The following is a 17,201-nucleotide window of genomic DNA, read 5'->3' on the forward strand; positions in this document are numbered from 1 at the left end:
TTTTTTGATTGGCCTATGGATGAGTTGATGATCTTCCCTCTGGGTGTGGTCCCCAAGAAAGTGGTGGGGAGTTTCATCTTATTCATCATCCGTCTTGGCCAGAGGGAGCGTCGGTGAATGATTTCATTGCTCCTGAAGATATGCAAGTGGTCTACGCGTCTGCTGACGAGGCAATTCGCCTAGTACGAGGCTGCTGGAAAGGGTCCCAGCTAGCAAAATGCGACATTAAGGTGGCTTTCAGGCTTTTGCCCATTCACCCGGAGGATTTCAGGCTGCTTGGCATGCAGTTGGATGGGGCGATTTACGTGGACAGAGTCCTCCCGATGGGATGTGCTATTTCTTGTGCACTTTTTGAGATGTTTAGCACTTTCTTACAGTGGGTTTTTGTTAAAGTGTGTGGACACCGGGACGTGACTCATTATCCGGATAATTTCTTGTTCGTTGGGAGATCGGATTCAGATGATTGTGGAAGGGATCTGGCATGTTTTGAGGGATTGGCTAGAGGGATGGGCGTTCCATTAGCCCCTGAGAAGACCGAAGGGCCAAGCTCTGTTTTGACGTTTTTGGGTATTGAACTGGATACGGTCAACCTGGTGGCTTGTTTATCACAGGAAAAGCTGGCGGAGATGTTGGAATTTTTGTGGCAAGTACAATCATTGTATAAGATTGAGCTACGTAGGACGCAGCAGTTGTTGGGCTACCTGAATTTTGCATGTAGGGTCGAGAAGTGGGGCAGGACTTTTTGCAGGTGTCTTGGCTTGGCCATGTCAGGTGCTTCCCTTCCTCATCACAAGATCCGAGTGTCAATGGGTCTCCGGGAGGATGTCAGGGTGTGGGAAACTTTTTTGACACAGTTCAACTGGGTCTCCATGATGTTTCAGGAGGAGGACACGGTCTGGCAGGTACAAATTTTCTCGGATGCTGCGGGAGCTACAGGTTTTGGTCCTTTTTGGGATGGACGTTGGTGTGCGGAACAGAGGCCAGCGCGCTGGTTGCAACAAGGCAGGAACATTTCTTTTTTGGAGTTTTTTCCCCTGTTAGTGGCCTTATCGGTGTGGGGGGGATGAACTGGTGAACAGGACAGTGGTGTTCCACGTGGACAACATGACAGTGGTGGATTTAGTGAACAGACAAAGGGCGAGGGATGTGACAGTGTTGCATCTCTTGAGATATTTCATGCTTAAATGTTTATCACTAAATGAAGTATTCAAGGCTGTGCACATTCCGAGAGTCAATAATGCTATTGCGGATTCCCTGTCTCGTTCACAGTGGCACCGTTTTTGGAGTTTGGCACCAGCAGCAGAACGACACAAAACAGCGGTCCTGGATGACATTTAGGAATGGGGGGCGTGAGAATCATAGAACTGGTAGAGATGTCACTAGCCGAATCCACACGGAAAAATTACCGGCTGGCGTGGGTAAAGTTTTAGAATTTTGAGAATGTTGAGAGGAATTTTTGGGAGCAAAATGAGGCAGTGCTGCAAGCTCGTACAATGCGTTTTGTCTTGTTTTTGATCAGTAAGGGTTTGTTCCCTGCAACAATTGGGGGCAGTTTTTACGGAAAGTTGTTTTTTGGATGGGACCCACCAAGGGACGACATCCTAGTAAAAACTGTTAAAAGGCTAGGGTAGGACTAGGGGGTGTGTAGGGAAGGAGGCGAGGGAACCAATCACGTTTGAGTTGTTTTGGGGATTGCTGCATGTTTTGCCAGTGTGTTGTTTCGATGCGCATGAGCTGGCGTTGTTTCGCCTGTGCATAGTGTGAATGTTTTTTGGGGCCTTCCCTGTCTCAGAGCTTTTGGGAGTGAGGAAGGCTGTAGGAGTGAAAGCGTCTGAGGTTTGTTTGAGCAGTGAGTGATGGGGAATATGGCTGCGTAAATCAAAGACGGGCCAAATGGGATGGGTAAGTGGGTTTGGCTGGAGATGGGGGGGAATGCAGTGGCCTGTCCGGTGAGGGAGTGGAGTGTCTTTCAAACACAGATGCATACAGTCATCGATGTAGTTTTGCACAGTGCTATGGGACTCATTCTTTCCGGATAGGCGCAGCTACGGCGGCTGCTCACTTGGGTTGGGACTAGGCTCAGATTAAGCAGATCAGCAGGTGGAGGTTTTGATGTTGTGAGCGATATGTGCGACCCTGAGTTGGGGAGGGGGACGAGGGGAACAGCAAATGGTTACTATTACAAGTGTTTTGTGGCAAGTCAAGTTGACATTTATTCTTTTTCAGGTTGCGTTGAGGGCCCCAAGAGTGGGAAAATGGTCACTTGGATGGTGGGCCACTCATTTGTGCATTAGGCAGCGAAGTATGCCAAACGGCAGATCTATGGACGATAATTGGGACTTCCGAGCTGCCGACATGAAATGGCATGGTGGGGAAAAAGCGGCATGCAGTGGGGTAACCTGCTTCCTTTTTTTAAACTCCATCACGCCAAGCTGGGGTTGTCCGGACTTGCTGATACTGCACCTGGGGGAAAATGATTTGGTAAAACTATCTGGGCTCACCTTACTGCAACATATGCAACGGGATCTGGAGCTGATTGGGCAGTGGATGCACTGTACGTGCATAGTCAGAACGGAGTTTGTACTCAGAAGGAAATGGTGAGGTGCAGTCAAGCATGGGGCTATTGACAGGGCCCAGAGGAAGCTCAATAGGGCAACAAGGGTTTTCTGCTGGCCACACGGTATTAAAGTACTGAGACATGAAGGTATTATTGAAGGGGAAGTGTCTTTTTCGGGCCGATGGTGTGCATCTTTCAGAGCTGGGTAATGCTTACTACCTGATGGAATTGCACCTGATTGTGGGGGATCTGTTGGGAGAAAGGATGTGGCTAAGAGAAGCAGTATGAGTTCTTACAATGTTGCAGGTGGTTCGCTGGTGGGGCACCACAACGCCTAATGGGTTGTGCTGGGTGGCAGTAGATGGGGAGGGTGGAGAGTCAGATGCGGGCCTGGCCACCCTTCCGGGAGGGGGAAGAAGCAGGTGATGGATGATATCTTGGGGGATGCCCGAAGCAAGTAGGGGATGAAAAGAAAAGGGGCAGGTGTAGGTGAATTGAAGTGGAAGATGAGTGAACAGAGGCATAGTGAAAGGATGAAGGGAAAAAAGAATGGAGAGAAGTTCAAAGGGTGGGTTTTTTTGTTGTTAAAATTATCAGTTTGAATCTCAGTATATATAAAGTTTATGTATGACATGCAATCCTGTCCTAATAAATGGCTTTTTGCACTAAGTACCAGTGATTATGTCCTGATGACTATTTGGCAAATAAAGCTACGATTTCAAGTCCTCTGTGCATACATCTCATTTTCATATTATACACTTATACACTAGTCAGCTAACATTCACCTCGTCCATGCCTTTCCTTCAATGGAGGAATAGGCTGGTTAAACACTGATTCCCAGAGAAAATATTTTTATTGCAATACCAAAATAACGCAGATCAAAACAGAAAAAGAAATGGCTTGCTCAGTGTTTGCTGAAGATTTCTTTTGGTACTATTTTGCTGCAAAATGTGGAGCAGCATGACCTTTTGGCTGTTTTTAGTTGCCCACGTATGAAAAAGTGTAACATATAATTCAATCTTGTTTGTCAACACAAAAGCTTGAATTAGTTAAAAATGGATAAATAATGTGAACAGGAGCACTTGCAATATGTCTTGCCTAAGACCCCAAATATTGTTAAAATGGTACTGTCAAAAAGGTCAATCTGTAAAACTAAAAGTATTTGTCTCCATGAATTCACAACTACATTTCCAAGAACGAGGCTGAAACAGCCATTTGCACGGTTTGCGACATCAACACAATACTGTGAGCATTCCTCACCCATCACTTTTCTTGCTTAGGAAGCCAGACTTCTCGGTGCCATGGCGCTTGTTCCCCTGGTGCTGGTGGATGCTGTAACCACTCCCCGAGTTTTTTCGGCTCAGACTCTCCTGTAAACGCAAGAAAATACATTCGGGGTCCATAAGAGTTTCTTTCCTAAAAGGCGTATGTGTTGATGAATAGGGTGTTCAGACATAAGTGAGATTGGCAGTGGAAGGGAGGGGATTTTAAAGGTTACCTCTTTGTTCTCCAGTTGCAGGACTCCCCTGAGAGACTCCCGAATCTGAGTTAGTTGCTTCACTTCCTCCTCCTGGGCCTGGTGTAGCTGTGAAAAGGTAAAGTTACTGCTTAAAACGCTGAAGAAACAGTTAAGAATGTTTGAAAATTCCAAGGTGCAGCCCGAGAACAAGCAACACATGGACATAGCTCCATGTGTAGTCCCACTAGCGTATTTTCTACTAAATAGTTGGGTGCATGTGCTTTCAGTAGGTTATGGTGAAGTGTCTTTCGGATTTCATCACAAATTTTTACATACGCACAGACAAAAACACACACTATCTCCCCCACCCTTAGTTTCAAAAACGTTTGTTATTTTACAAAATATTGAGTCTTCTGTCACTTTGTAGCCCTATTCTTCCGCACTCCACTTCCTTTCCACTGCCCTTTAAGCCCCTCTCATGCACCCTGCTTGTCGCATAAAGTATTTTAACAATATATACCAGCGCGATTGTTGAAAACTCTGAAGCTTCCCCCCACCCCTCCAGTCTTACTGACCCGGCTACGCTCCTGTGCATGGTGCTGTGGTTCTGAACTAGCATTACTGTGTTGAATTCAGGCTCTGAGCTAGTATGTGCGCTTAAGGATGTGCTCGGGGGAGCTTGTGTTCTACCAGTTAAGTATACTGTGATTTCCTAATCCACTCACTACCTGGCGCGTACCATATATTACTACCACAGATCGCTACTAAAGCAATTCTTTGCAGACCGATGTCCAGTTATAACAAGAGGGCGCAGGTAATTATAAATAACATTCTCCAGTCACTAGCATTCGACTGATTACAGTTAACAAAAATATCCACCGACACATGGCGTGAACTGACAATCACACCAACAGTTTCAGCGCCAGCAGTGACTCAGCACATGAAGATAGAGGGTTACCACCCGTCCGTAAATTTCACGGACTGTCCGTAATTTCGCCCTGCTGTCCATTGTCCGTGATGAAGCCTTTAACGGACGGCATTTGTCCGTAATTTCAGCCTTTCACCTAAAGGGCAACGGAGGCAGGGCGAAATTACGGGCAGATGAGTTTCCCCAGCAGGTTTCAAAGGCAGGGAGTCTCCAGTGCTCTGAGGGAGGGAGGGGCAGACAGATAAGAATCAGACCTTCTTGCCAGGGGGTCTCCTTCCCTAAACACATGCAAATGTACACAACTGGTAAATCTGCAAATACAAAAGGGCTTGAAAACCCGCATTGACATTACTAAAAGGAGTCACTTGAAGTTTTCTGATGGCAAAGACATTACTTTTAGAGAGGTGTTGTAATGGTGTTCCAAGGTGAGCTGTGGAGTGTGTGGTTTTAATGGAGTGTTATAATTTTTTTTAGCATTAGGTATAAACTGTATATTATTCAAATCTGTATTTCAGAAGCACTTTTTTTTTATTTAACCAAAATGTATTTGCGCATTTTGTAGCAGCCTTTGTTATGATGTAATTGTATTTTTCACAGTTCTTTCAGGTACTTCAGTACCTCATAGTACTAACAAACATTGGCAAAGCAATAGGTCTCATCTACAAAAGAGTTATTGGCTTTGTTAATGTGTTTTAGCCATTAGCCATGTTATACACCAGAGTAGCTGCTGTTCAGCATGGCTTAAAGCTAGTGGCATAGTGGTGTGGAGTGGAGTGGAGTAGAGTAGCATAGGAGCAGTGGCGTAAAGCCCAGTGGTGCAAAGTACAGTGCAGCGGGTTACAGTGCAGTTGTTTAGAGTGTGTTAGCGCAGAGTGCAGTGGTTTAGAGTGCAGTGGCGTGGGACAGAGTAGAATGGCATAGAGTGCAGTGGAGTAGAGTTGCATACATTAGAGTGGCAGAGAGAGCACTAGCGTAGAGTGGTGCAGTGGCATAGATTGCAGAGTAGACTCACGTTGCAGGGAGTGCAGTGGCGTAGTATAGAGTGGTGCAGAGTAGAGCAAAGTGCTGTAGAGTGGAGTGATGCAGAGTAGAGTGGCATAGAGTGCAGTGGCATAGAATGCAGTAGTACATAGTACATCGGTGTATAGTACAGTGGTGGAGAGTGCAACGCTGCAGAGTAGAGTGTCAGTGCAGTGATGTAGAGTGGAGTAGAGTGGCACGGAGAGCAGTGGCGTAGAGTACAGAGTAGAGGGCAGTGGTGTACAGTGCAATTGTTTAGAGTGCATTGGCACAGAGTGCAGTGGCATAGAGTGGCATGGGGTAGAGTTACATAGAGTGCAGTGGAGTAGAGTGGCATACAATAGAGTAGCAGAGTGCAGTAATGCAGAGTGGTGCAGTGTCATAGAGTGCAGAGTAGACTCGTGGCACAGAGTGCAGTGGTGTAGAGTGGTACGGAGTGGAGTATTGTAGAGTGGTGTAGAGTAGAGTATAGTGCCTAGAGTGCAGTGGCGTAGAGTGGTGTAGAGTGCAGAGTTGCAAAGTAGAGTGTCAGTGTAGTGGTGTAGAGTGGTACAGATAACAGTGGCATAGAGTACAGTGGTGCAGAGTAAAGGGCACAGTGCAGTTGTTTAGAGTGCACTGGTGTAGAGTGCAGTTGCATATAGTGGCATTGGGCAGAGTAGAGTGGCATAGAATGCAGTGGAATAGAGTATATTGGTGCAGAATGCAGTAGTACAGAGCAGAGTGGTGTAGAATATAGTGGCGGCCAGTGCAGTGTTGCAGAGTGTCAGCGAGCAGTGGTGTAGAGTGCATTGAACTAGAGTGCAGTGGTCAGAATGGTATAGAGTACAGTGGCGTAGAATAGATTGTTTCAGAGTAGAGTGCAGTTGCATAGAGGCGAGAGTGCAGTGGAATAGAATGCAGTGGCACAGAGTGCAGTGGCATAAAGTAGATTATTTCACAGTAGAGTGAGGTGGCTTAGATGGAGAGGTGCAGGTTATAGTGGAGTTGCATAAAGTGGCATAGAGTGTGATGGTGTAAAGTAGTGTAGAGTGCCGTGGCATAGAGTGCAGGGGTGCAGAGTAGATTAGAGTGATGTACAGTGTATTGATGTAGAGTGCAGGGGCATAGAGTTGAGTGTTACAGATTAAACTGCATTAGCTTAGAGTGTATTAGCTTAGAGTGCAGTGGCGTACAGTGTAGTGTTGCAGAGTGGCAGAGAGTGGAGTTGTGCGGATTAGATTGGTGTTGCCTAGACTGGAGTGGTATGGCGTGCAGACGAGCAGAGCGCAGTGGTGTAGAGAGGCATAAAGTGCAGTGGCATAGAGTAGAGTAGTACAGAGTAGAGTAGAGAGGCATAGTGTGAGGTAGCATAGAGTGCAGTGGCAAATTGTGGAGTGGTTCCGAATGGAGAAGGGTGCAGTGGCATGGAGTGGAGTAGAGTGATACAGACTAGGGTGCAGTGGTGTGTAGTGGTGCAGAGCAGAGTGGAGTGCAGTATGGATGATATGCTAACACACCTCCATTACAGACAACACATTTTTGATTGAAATGACCATTACATTTGCACAGATATACAGTTTTTCAAATCAAACTATACTGTGCACAGATGATGATGTGTGGAAATTGCATCACCTAATGCAATGATTTGTTTTAATCATGTAAAGGTATTTGTTTCTTGCACAGTTCAGAATTAACAAAAATGTGCTTGATTTGTACTTCTAATTCTGATATATTCTGAAGTTTATTTAAATGTTGTCATGTGATAGAAAAAACTCTTTCCTAACCCCAGTATCCAGCAAGATTGTCGCATAAACCCTCTCACTTTGAAGTCAGAGAAAGGAAAGTAAACACTAAGTTCCCACCGAAGACAGAGCCTGACATTTGACTTTGTTCTTTGAATGCACAGCAAATATGATAAGATAAGAACAAGATTTACAGGCCTGTTTACAGAAAGGCACTCGACAGGATACTGTAAATAATGGTTTGGCAAGGGAAGGGCCGAATTCAAGCTGCATAGCCTAAAACAAATAAAGTCAGCAAATTGAAAGCAACAAATTGTGAGTTACAAACCGCAAGGTCAATGGCAAGCAACGGGCAGAATGCATTCACAAGGAAGCACTATGAATTTACTTAAAGTGACAGCTGTGGGGTACTTTGTGGGGAAAGTCCAGTATTTTAGTCCATATCTTGCAGAGGTTTGGCTACATCAATCACCCAGGTAGTATGGCGAGAAGACCTGGAGTGGTTTCCATGTTGCAGGATAGGTCTGTACACCCATTCTATCAGTTTGCCACCATTTCCTATGGTACAGAGCTTCTGGCACACCTCTTGTAGGGTTAGTGCTAGGTGGCAGACATGAAATAGGGCATTTAATGATTATTTAAGGTGGTTGTAAGTAAGGAGTTGACCGGCGTGAACATGGTAGTCTGCCACAAGGGTTTGGAAATTTAGTAGCTCACTGTTCAGAAACAAAGTCCCCAATTTTAAGACACTTGCAACAGGCCACTGATGGAGTTGCTCCGAGCACATCCATCCTGTGTAAGTGGGAAGGCTTAGCAAAGGTAGTGCAGGAGCATAGGGTTTCTTCGTGTCAGTTTACAGGTTCTGGCAAGCCAAGAGAAAGCTGTGCATGATAACCCCGGATGGTGATCCGTAGAATGGTTAGTAGGAAACAATGAGCAGTGCATTAAGCCTTCCCTAAAAGTCTTTACTGGTAAACCCCATCTCATGCAGGGAGGTGAGCAGAAAGCCAGTGAGCCACCCATTCGACCTGTGCAACTGAATAATAGCATCCTAAATCCAGAAGACCTAATCCACCCGCAGTTGGCTTTAGAGTGGAAAGAGCTCCTGATGGCGCCGCAGTGACCATATCAGACGTGTGGCCTATCTGAAGAAGGAATGAAGGACAAGCAGGGGAAGGTTTGCAAAATAATACTATCCTTGGGGTAGCACACCATCTTCACTAGTGCCACGTGGCCTTTACAGAAAGCAGAAGAGAAGACCAAAAAGCAAACTGGGCTTGGAGGGACCGTTTGCTCTGCAGAGATTTTCATCCTGGAAATCAGTGTAAGAATGGTAGATATTAATCACTAGGTATCAAAAGGTAACTGGTTTCCAGTTCAATCTGAGATCTAATTGTATATGAAGACAAAAACAGTGCCATATGTTAAAGAAACACTAATTACATTTTAAAATTTCTAAATTTTGTTTGTGCAATTTACATCCCAAATATTTTGAAGATTCTATGTGTACTTGACCCTTCGGGATAACCCAGATCTCTAGTTTGGCTTTTGCTCAATTTCAAAACCATATAAAGACATGGACAAAGCGGGCAATTGCCTTGCACAACCTTGCAAGGGGTCTGGCCCCTGCTCACCCTTCAAAAGCACTAACAGCGGACCATTGCACCAGAAGAGTTTGCCAAGGTTGATGGGTGTAGCTTGTTCAACCACTTGACAGTGCCCCTTCTGTTTCGCTCCTGTGTGCAGAGACAACTCCCCAGGTGGCCAATACCTTCAAATAGTCTTGGTGGACCCATCTTGTCTGATTGTAGGAATTGTCCCACCTTGTTCTTCTCTTCTTTATTTATCCAGTTCTTAGCAACAACCCTTTGAATTACTTGCCGTGGATCTCCCATTTGATCTCAGTTTCATCCTCCTCTTTGATTATCTTTGGTTGGTAGTCCGGGCTCCAATTTCTGAGATAAATGTAGAGTTCCATTTATACACTCTAGTGCAGTGAGACTACAGACAAGTTATAGGTACATCACATCCTGACATTAGGTGTGAGACTGTTGCCCACACCATCTGCCCTGCCTCTTTAAAAAAAAAAATAGGTTGAAAGTCCATGGGAGGTTGGGGTAAGCCAGATGTTTTTGTTCAATTTGTTTAAACTGGCATAAGGTTAATTACCTTAATGTGTCCCAAACTGTTTGCCAGGGGTTTTAAAATATTCAGAAACATAATCAAATTTTTGCTGTTACTTTCTCTTCAGGAAAGATCGGGTAGATTTGGGTAGGGGTGATGGCCTTGCCGCAGTACTGAAGGGCATTAATTTACTACTGAACAAGGACGTAATGTGACACCTGAATGTAGCATACTAGGAGGCAATCACAAAAGGTCCACAGTGAATAAATAGTGCTATGTTAAAAAAAGAGTAAATAAATGCACTGACAACATAGTGAGGCATGGCCTCTCTTGCGTGTGTCTGTAAAACTGACGTTTGTTCTTGAATTTTTGTCCTGAATTTTGACAGTTTGTCCTGAATTTTTGTCCTGAATTTTGACCCTTTGTCCTGAATTTTTAACAGTCCTGTCCAGAATTTGCCTCAATGCCAGGTGGTCACCCTACATGAAGACCGTCCCCGAGGCTCCACGGTGTTGCACATAGACACCTGCTCAGAGCCAGGGGCATTTTGAGGATTTTGGAGGCACTGGGCCAAAGGTATTCCGGGGCCCCTGTTCGGACCAGCTTTGAATTTATGATCCAGTTTCAGCTCTTTCATGCTGTGTAATCTTTCTGGCACCCTCCCGTTCCTCATCCGAGAGGTCCTGTGTTGATCTAAAAGGAACTATTTGTATGAATGTTGCAGGAACCAAAAACATTTCTCTGGAACATGCCTGTAATAGACTCTTACACAAACCCCCACATTAAAGCAATTTATAAATTACAGGTAACCGCTATTTAAAACAATATGTTAAAGAAATATTCAAGATCATCACAGCAACAATCTGCAGAACAGAGTTGGCTGTATCAGGGGGTCCCCATTGAAGGTTAGGCCCTGGGTCCACTTTTCCCATGATTTTAAATTTCTCTGCTCAGAACCTCAGCTCCCTAGGCACATGAACACAGCTCAGAGTTTCAGCGAGTCAGGACATGCATACATGCTCAGAGCCCTCACTAAACACAAAGACCACACCGTGGGGGTAGAGGCGGAGCAGTGTAGAATTCCTCCTGCTTCTTCCTTTCCTAGCCCATGGCCAGTGCCCCCTCCCTCTTCATCATTAGCCCCTCCTCTCTATCGCTATGTGACGGTTTCCTCACTTTCTTTCCAGCGCTCCTGTAGCGAGTAATTCTCCAACTGGGTCAGTGGCATCGGGGCCCAGGTCTCTGAGGGACGTTCTGCACCTAAGTTACATCTGGGTTTTTAAAGTACCAAACAGAAGGAAACCGTACCCCTGCTACGTCACTGCACCCCACGCGTGCGCGCGCGGTAGTGCAGCATATCTTACCGCCTGGAGCGACGAGGCGAGCTTCTCGATGAAGGGAAGCATGTTCTGAGCCGCTTTCCACCCATCCTGGAAGAAACTAAGTTACAAAACTATGTGAGATAAAGAGAACTTAAATACACGGAAAGAAAGCAGGAAGAAGGTGAGACTGAGAGGTTAAGAGATAAACGGATCGAGTGAAATACCAACGAAGTGAGCGAGGTAAGAAAAACATAAAGGAGAATAGACGAAGATGAGAAATAGGATACCAGATGCACAAAGATGGAATACGAATCGTAAGTAGCGGACAGAAAAGAGAAAGAGCCTCGAGAAAAGAGTATTGGAAAGGAGGGATAGAGAAAGAAGGATCGAAAGAAGAGTGGAAGGAGTGAAACGAGGGAAGGTTAGAGAAAAGAGGATGAGCTTGAGTGAAAAAAGTGGGCCAGGAAGGGTTAATAAAAAAGATAAAAAGTAGAAGTCTAGAGGGTGAGGGACAATGTGTGAGAGAGTTGAGAAGTATGAGAGGAAAAAATGTATGTAAAGTGCAAAGGATTGAAAAAGATGCCCGTCATGAGAAAATAAAACCGAGAAGGGAAAAACACAAGGATAGATAAAGAGCCTGAGGCAGAAGGTTTTCAACAGATAATGAACTGATCGATAGAGAAAGAGGGTGATGGCTGAAAGAGTCAAATGAGAAAGAAGCGACTTTACTGTAACTGGTATTGTGAAGCTTGGAGCTGTTCTAAGTTCACATAGGGGCCATGATCCACCATATAAAGGCTGGATTCGGAATAGAATCTTGCTTAATTATACAAATAGAATTGTTGGCGTCGAAGACAGGAGTGTTCAAAGATTATCCTTTGGGACAGAGACCTGGACCCGACAGTCCATGCAGTTGGCGCCTTGTGGAGATACGTTTTTCCTTTCATAGGAATTGGAGAAGTATAAGAAAGGCAAAGGGCTACAGCATAAGAGAGAATCGAGACTAGAACAGAACAAAAGACAGACTGAGAAAAACAGGGATAAATGGAAGTGGGCAAACAAGAGAGATAACAAAATACACAAATAGAGCAAAGGACAAACAAGCACACCAGGAGCAGGCCCTGACTGACGGCTCATTCAGTCTTTATGCACTTCCTGGTAGGCTACAGGGCTAAAGGCCAGGTGGATAATATCACAGCAGGACAGGCTGCCTTGGTCCCAGTCATGTCCCGAAGGTCACAGTAACGGCCTCCTGCACTGTGTAGCCGGTTTAAGCACATTTGGAAGGGTTGGTTTCGGTTTCCAGCCCAGCAGGATCGGAATGGGGCAGAAAACAACCTTGGGTACCAAAATAAAAGTGATCCCACTAGTGACTCAGATAGCTAAAAAAGTGGCCCATGTTTAGAAAATGGGGCAGTTTTGAACTTGTAATGGTACGTTTTTACAAGATATGCGAAACTATGGATATGTGCTTGCTGCAGACAATGTTTGCGTTAAGATCAGGGAAATCAGTAGAAACTGGACCAGCAGACCATAAACAGACCCATAGACTGACCCGTCAGACCAGCTTATCGGGCACTGCCTGACTGCCCTACAGACCAGCCCAACCATGTCGTAACAGGACAGTCCAGAAAGAAAAGAAAGAGAAAGTAATAGAGATACTGAAAAACAGAAACAAAGACTGAGAAACACAAAGAGAAGAGGATAGGGCAAAAAAATGTGAGACAAGAAGCAGTGGCAGAAACGTGCTGTTCATACTTGAGATTATCCACACAGCTGCATGCCCAGAAGCGGGCGCAACTTGTAAAATTGCTGTCAGACCTGTTTACAGAGTCACACATCAGCATTGCTAGGTACACCCAGGAGGTACCTTGCGGTGTGCAACCTCGGACTCTGCATCCAGCAGGGTCTGTTCATCAATGAAGAGAAGAGGTCTTCTCAGCAGCCAACTCGCCCTGGCAAAAAAGAGCAGCAGAGGCCCGACCCCATTGGGTACCCAACGAGACGGAAGCATCAATGACCAGAAAGAGATGGACCAACCTTTTAAACCGACTTGGAGAGGCATTATAAAAAGAAAAGGGCCCAACTTAAAACAGTATCCGAAGAGGACTGGCCGTACAAGTGGACAGTGGTTGAATCAGGCTGACCCACTGCCTTACGCTGTGGTGACTGGAAGCAAGATATGAATCATAAATGAAACATATATATCTCCCAGTGTCTGTCACCACTGGGTAGTTACTTAGGATCATATTTCCATACAAAATGCATTTTTTTGTTTTTCTATATTTTTGGTGCCATTTGACATATCTTCACAAAACTTTCCAAAATGAATTTTCCTCATTAATGTTTTTCCAGAGGAACTTTAGACACAGCTACAGCCCAAACAGCTAAACAGATTTACGCCAAATTTGGAAGAAAGCTAGATATTGGTTCAGAAAGAGTACTTTTTGTGATTTGGTGTTAACCCAATCAGAGTTTTGGAACAATTAAGGCTCAAAACATTTCTATATGTATCATATTTCAAGTGGTTTCTCTTTGAGTCACAGGATGCTGTGTGTGACTCCTCCCTTAGTCCACAATGCACATGGGCACCAACTCCACCTTATATTGCTTTTCACTCAGCAGGTAAAATGAGCGAGTGGCATGCAGAGTGGTTTTTACATTGCGGGAGGTGGTGTCTGCAGCACTGAGGGCACAGCAGATATTTTCGTTGGAGAGGATAGTCCCCTCGACAACCAGTTCCTTACACTTTTTTTTGTAGACATAAGAGAAGTCTCATATGAGTGCCTCCATCTCCTCCCAATTAAATCTTTCATTCCTCAAAGCAGACCCAGCAAATAGGCAATGTGTCACTGTGTGGTTGAGCCCACTGCTACACATTTGCCAGTGGCATCGAGGCATTTGCCTTTTTTATCTGGGGTGGGGTACCTCCTGTTGCCTGGGATGAGGCCCTCTATCTGGCAGTATGTATCAGAAAGGAATCTGGGGGAACCAGACCTCATAAAGAGAGAGGGTCATTAGGAGAAGCTTGGTACACCCCTGAGACCTAGAGAAATAAGAGACTATCCCTGCAGACCAGCCCTAGAACTAAATCCCTCCAGTCCTGCCCCCCTACACTGGGATTGGTATCACTGGATATTGAGACAATGGCAGGGGCAGGTGTACATGTGAGTTACAAGCAACACCTTTTAAGTTTGTGCAGTTGGTGACCACATCCCCTCAGGCCATCCTGACAGGAGGTCACACCTTCTCCCAGCCAAGGCCCTTTTGTTCCTCTTTCAATTCACATCTCCCAGCAGGCTGTCAAGTTACAGTTGGGAATTAACCTCAGAAAGGCCTACAAGAGACCTTAGGAAGGAAACTGCCATCTAAGTAAAAGTGCAATTTTCAAAATTGTAACTTAAATTTCAACTTTACCATCAGATTGGATTTAAAATTCCTATTAGAGTCCTTGAATCATGGATCTAGCCATTCCAAAAAACAAAGTTATACATTATAATGTGTTATAATGTAACAACGTTCTTTACTACAGGAGAACCAGCCTTGCCACAGGGAAAAACAACTTTGGAAATTTTACAGTGAAAGAATATGTAAAATGTAAGAACACATGTCCAACCTTTTCAAAACCATGCACCACACCCTATGGGCAGTTAAGGCCTACCTTAGGGGTGATTTATCAGTATTAAAAAGGAAGGGTACAGACTTGCAAAATATTTATTTTTCCAGCTTGAATTTTCAGTTTTAAAACTGCACACTCAGGCTGCAGGAGCAGGCCTGAAGACAGGCTTTGTTTGCACTATCACTTTAGTGGTGACACAAGAGGTGCTGCAGTCAAGTAGTGACATTTAACTTACAGGCTCTGGGTACCAAGAGAAGCATAAACTAAGGAGTTACAGGAAAGTTAAGTATACTAATCAGGGATCAGCCTGTCTTACATACTTTTAGGGGTCAGAGCACATACACTGGGTGATGGATGTCAGTCCCCAGTGTTGAGTCAGTAAACCAGCACTAAATCAGCAAAAGGCTGGGGCAAAAAGTCAGGGTGATCCTGCAAAAAGGAAATTTCCTCACAGCAAACAAGATAGGAATTTCAAGGGAAATGACAAAATCACACAAGAAGGACCCCGCAGATGGAAGTGACATCTGCTTCCACAGAGGGGATTACAGGGTAAAGGATATTAGCACACAACATCAGTCTCTGGAGGAACTGCAGGAGAATTAACAACAGCACACAAGAAAAAAAACATGCAGGGGTAAAGTTAAGTCAGAATAGAATGGTTATGCCAGGGAAAATAGCATAAGCAGAGAATACTGCAGAGAGTAAGTGACTGACACTTAGGGGAACTACAGGTCAGAAGTAGGACACTGCAGAGGGGACATCATATCAGCACTAAATGACATACAAGGGGTGTGCCATCAGTGCTTAGTGAGGTCAGTAATGAAGAATGACATGGAGGAGGGAACTACAAGCAGAAAATATATCATTAGCCACACAATCAGTGAAAAAGCCAATACTCCTTTACCTATTCGAGATCTATTGGTTTTGTTAATGTTATAAACACATGTTTTAAACGTGTCTTTGGTTACCAGTAGATTTAGCCGACATGCAAGTGGTTAAGGCGAAACCTAAAAAAAAAACACAGCTGGGATACAGATTTCAGCACTAAACAAACATTTGCAATGCAATAGGTCTTGCATTTGCGAGTGTTAGAGCTACTGGCACTGTAAATGCCTAACTGGACGTTTCTTGCCACCTAAATTGGTCAACCCTGCCTCATAAGTACAACCTATCCTGCCACATAATTCCAGTGGCCCTGCATATAACTAAAGCACTTCCATTTACCTTCTTCCTCTATCTGCAGCAAAAATTGAAAAATCTGCCATTTAGCATCCTAATTTAAATCTGCCATGCTAATTACAATAGAATATCTTTTTCACTACCCCCATCAGAGTTGGTGGCTGGCTAACACAATTTCCCACCAAAAAAAGACACTCTACAGCCACAGAGGAGTAACAAGAGAAATAAACTAGAAGGGTCACCCAAACACACCCAAGAGTGTTCAAAGAGTCATAGTGTAAAAAGGATGTTTACCTTGGCCTGACTCATGGTCATATTTCATCCTGAAAGGCACCCAGGCAGCCCAAATGCTATGTGTATTTATAAACAAAAAATGCTGTCACAAACTTAAAATGCCAACATCTGCAAAAAACATCTTAGCGCTGCTTTGTTTCAGTATTTGCGTCTGGCCAGAGTTGGAGTCCTCGGTGCTGACATGCGCAGCTCTGTGGGCTCCGACCCTCTGGAAAGGTATTTGGCTAGTCAAAGCACGCAGATGGTCCTCTCCCTCTCAGTAGAGGCTTTGTTTACACAGCCAGGAGCAAGGCTAGCACCTCCCACATCCTTGCTGATTGGTCGTTGCTGCTGCTGACATACCCGAGAAGGCAGCACTATGAGAATTTGCACCATACTATGTCATAGTAGTGCATTTCCCATCTGCAATTGTTTCTCAATATGATGTTTTTTCTTCAGAATTTCACTATGCACTGATTGACATGAGTTTGGTGTGACAAAGAGACGCACACTTGCGTATACAGTCCGTGCTCAGTTAGGCCTCTCCTCGTGTTCTCACTCAATCACACACTTGCGCACTTGGGGGTGGAGCTAGAAACTGGCTCTCCCACGTCACCTGACTAACCAAGGCCTACTGCCCAGCTTTTAACCACGCTGGGCATCCTGACAAAAGGGAAGTCCGTGCCTGTGACTGTGCAGAGGCCCGGGGCTTCCTTCCACGTCACTCCTGGTCCCTGCCCTGCCCATGCGCATGTAAAGCACATCTCCTGGGAGAAGGCTCTGAACGTGGGCTGTGTGGTGGTGTCCGAGGAAAGAAGGGAACCAAAAATATGACAAGGCCTAGCCCCTTAAAGCTGCAGAGCCCTGGAGCGGGGGGGGGGGGGGGAGAAGGAGGCAGGGGGGATCCTACATGTATTGTTATAGTGCTTTGTGGAACACCATGGCTGCTTGCTTCTCGGGGTTACGAAGAGCAAGGGAAGGGACCTGGGCAAAGGA

General features: G+C 45.1%; 1 protein-coding gene across 1 annotated transcript in view; it reads right to left on the reverse strand.

Moving 5' to 3' along the window:
• Positions 1-17,201, reverse strand: part of ASAP3 (ArfGAP with SH3 domain, ankyrin repeat and PH domain 3) — a 303,602-nt gene that overhangs the window by 124,247 nt on the left and 162,154 nt on the right. The window contains exons 8-10 of the mRNA XM_069224120.1: positions 11,177-11,252; positions 4,056-4,142; positions 3,818-3,927 (exon numbers count right to left, since the gene is read on the reverse strand). Coding sequence (XP_069080221.1) covers positions 3,818-3,927; positions 4,056-4,142; positions 11,177-11,252 — 273 coding nt within the window. The remainder of the gene's footprint in view (positions 1-3,817; positions 3,928-4,055; positions 4,143-11,176; positions 11,253-17,201) is intronic.

Source organism: Pleurodeles waltl, chromosome 3_1 (genome assembly GCF_031143425.1).
Source record: "Pleurodeles waltl isolate 20211129_DDA chromosome 3_1, aPleWal1.hap1.20221129, whole genome shotgun sequence".
Taxonomy (NCBI): Eukaryota; Metazoa; Chordata; class Amphibia; order Caudata; family Salamandridae; genus Pleurodeles; species Pleurodeles waltl.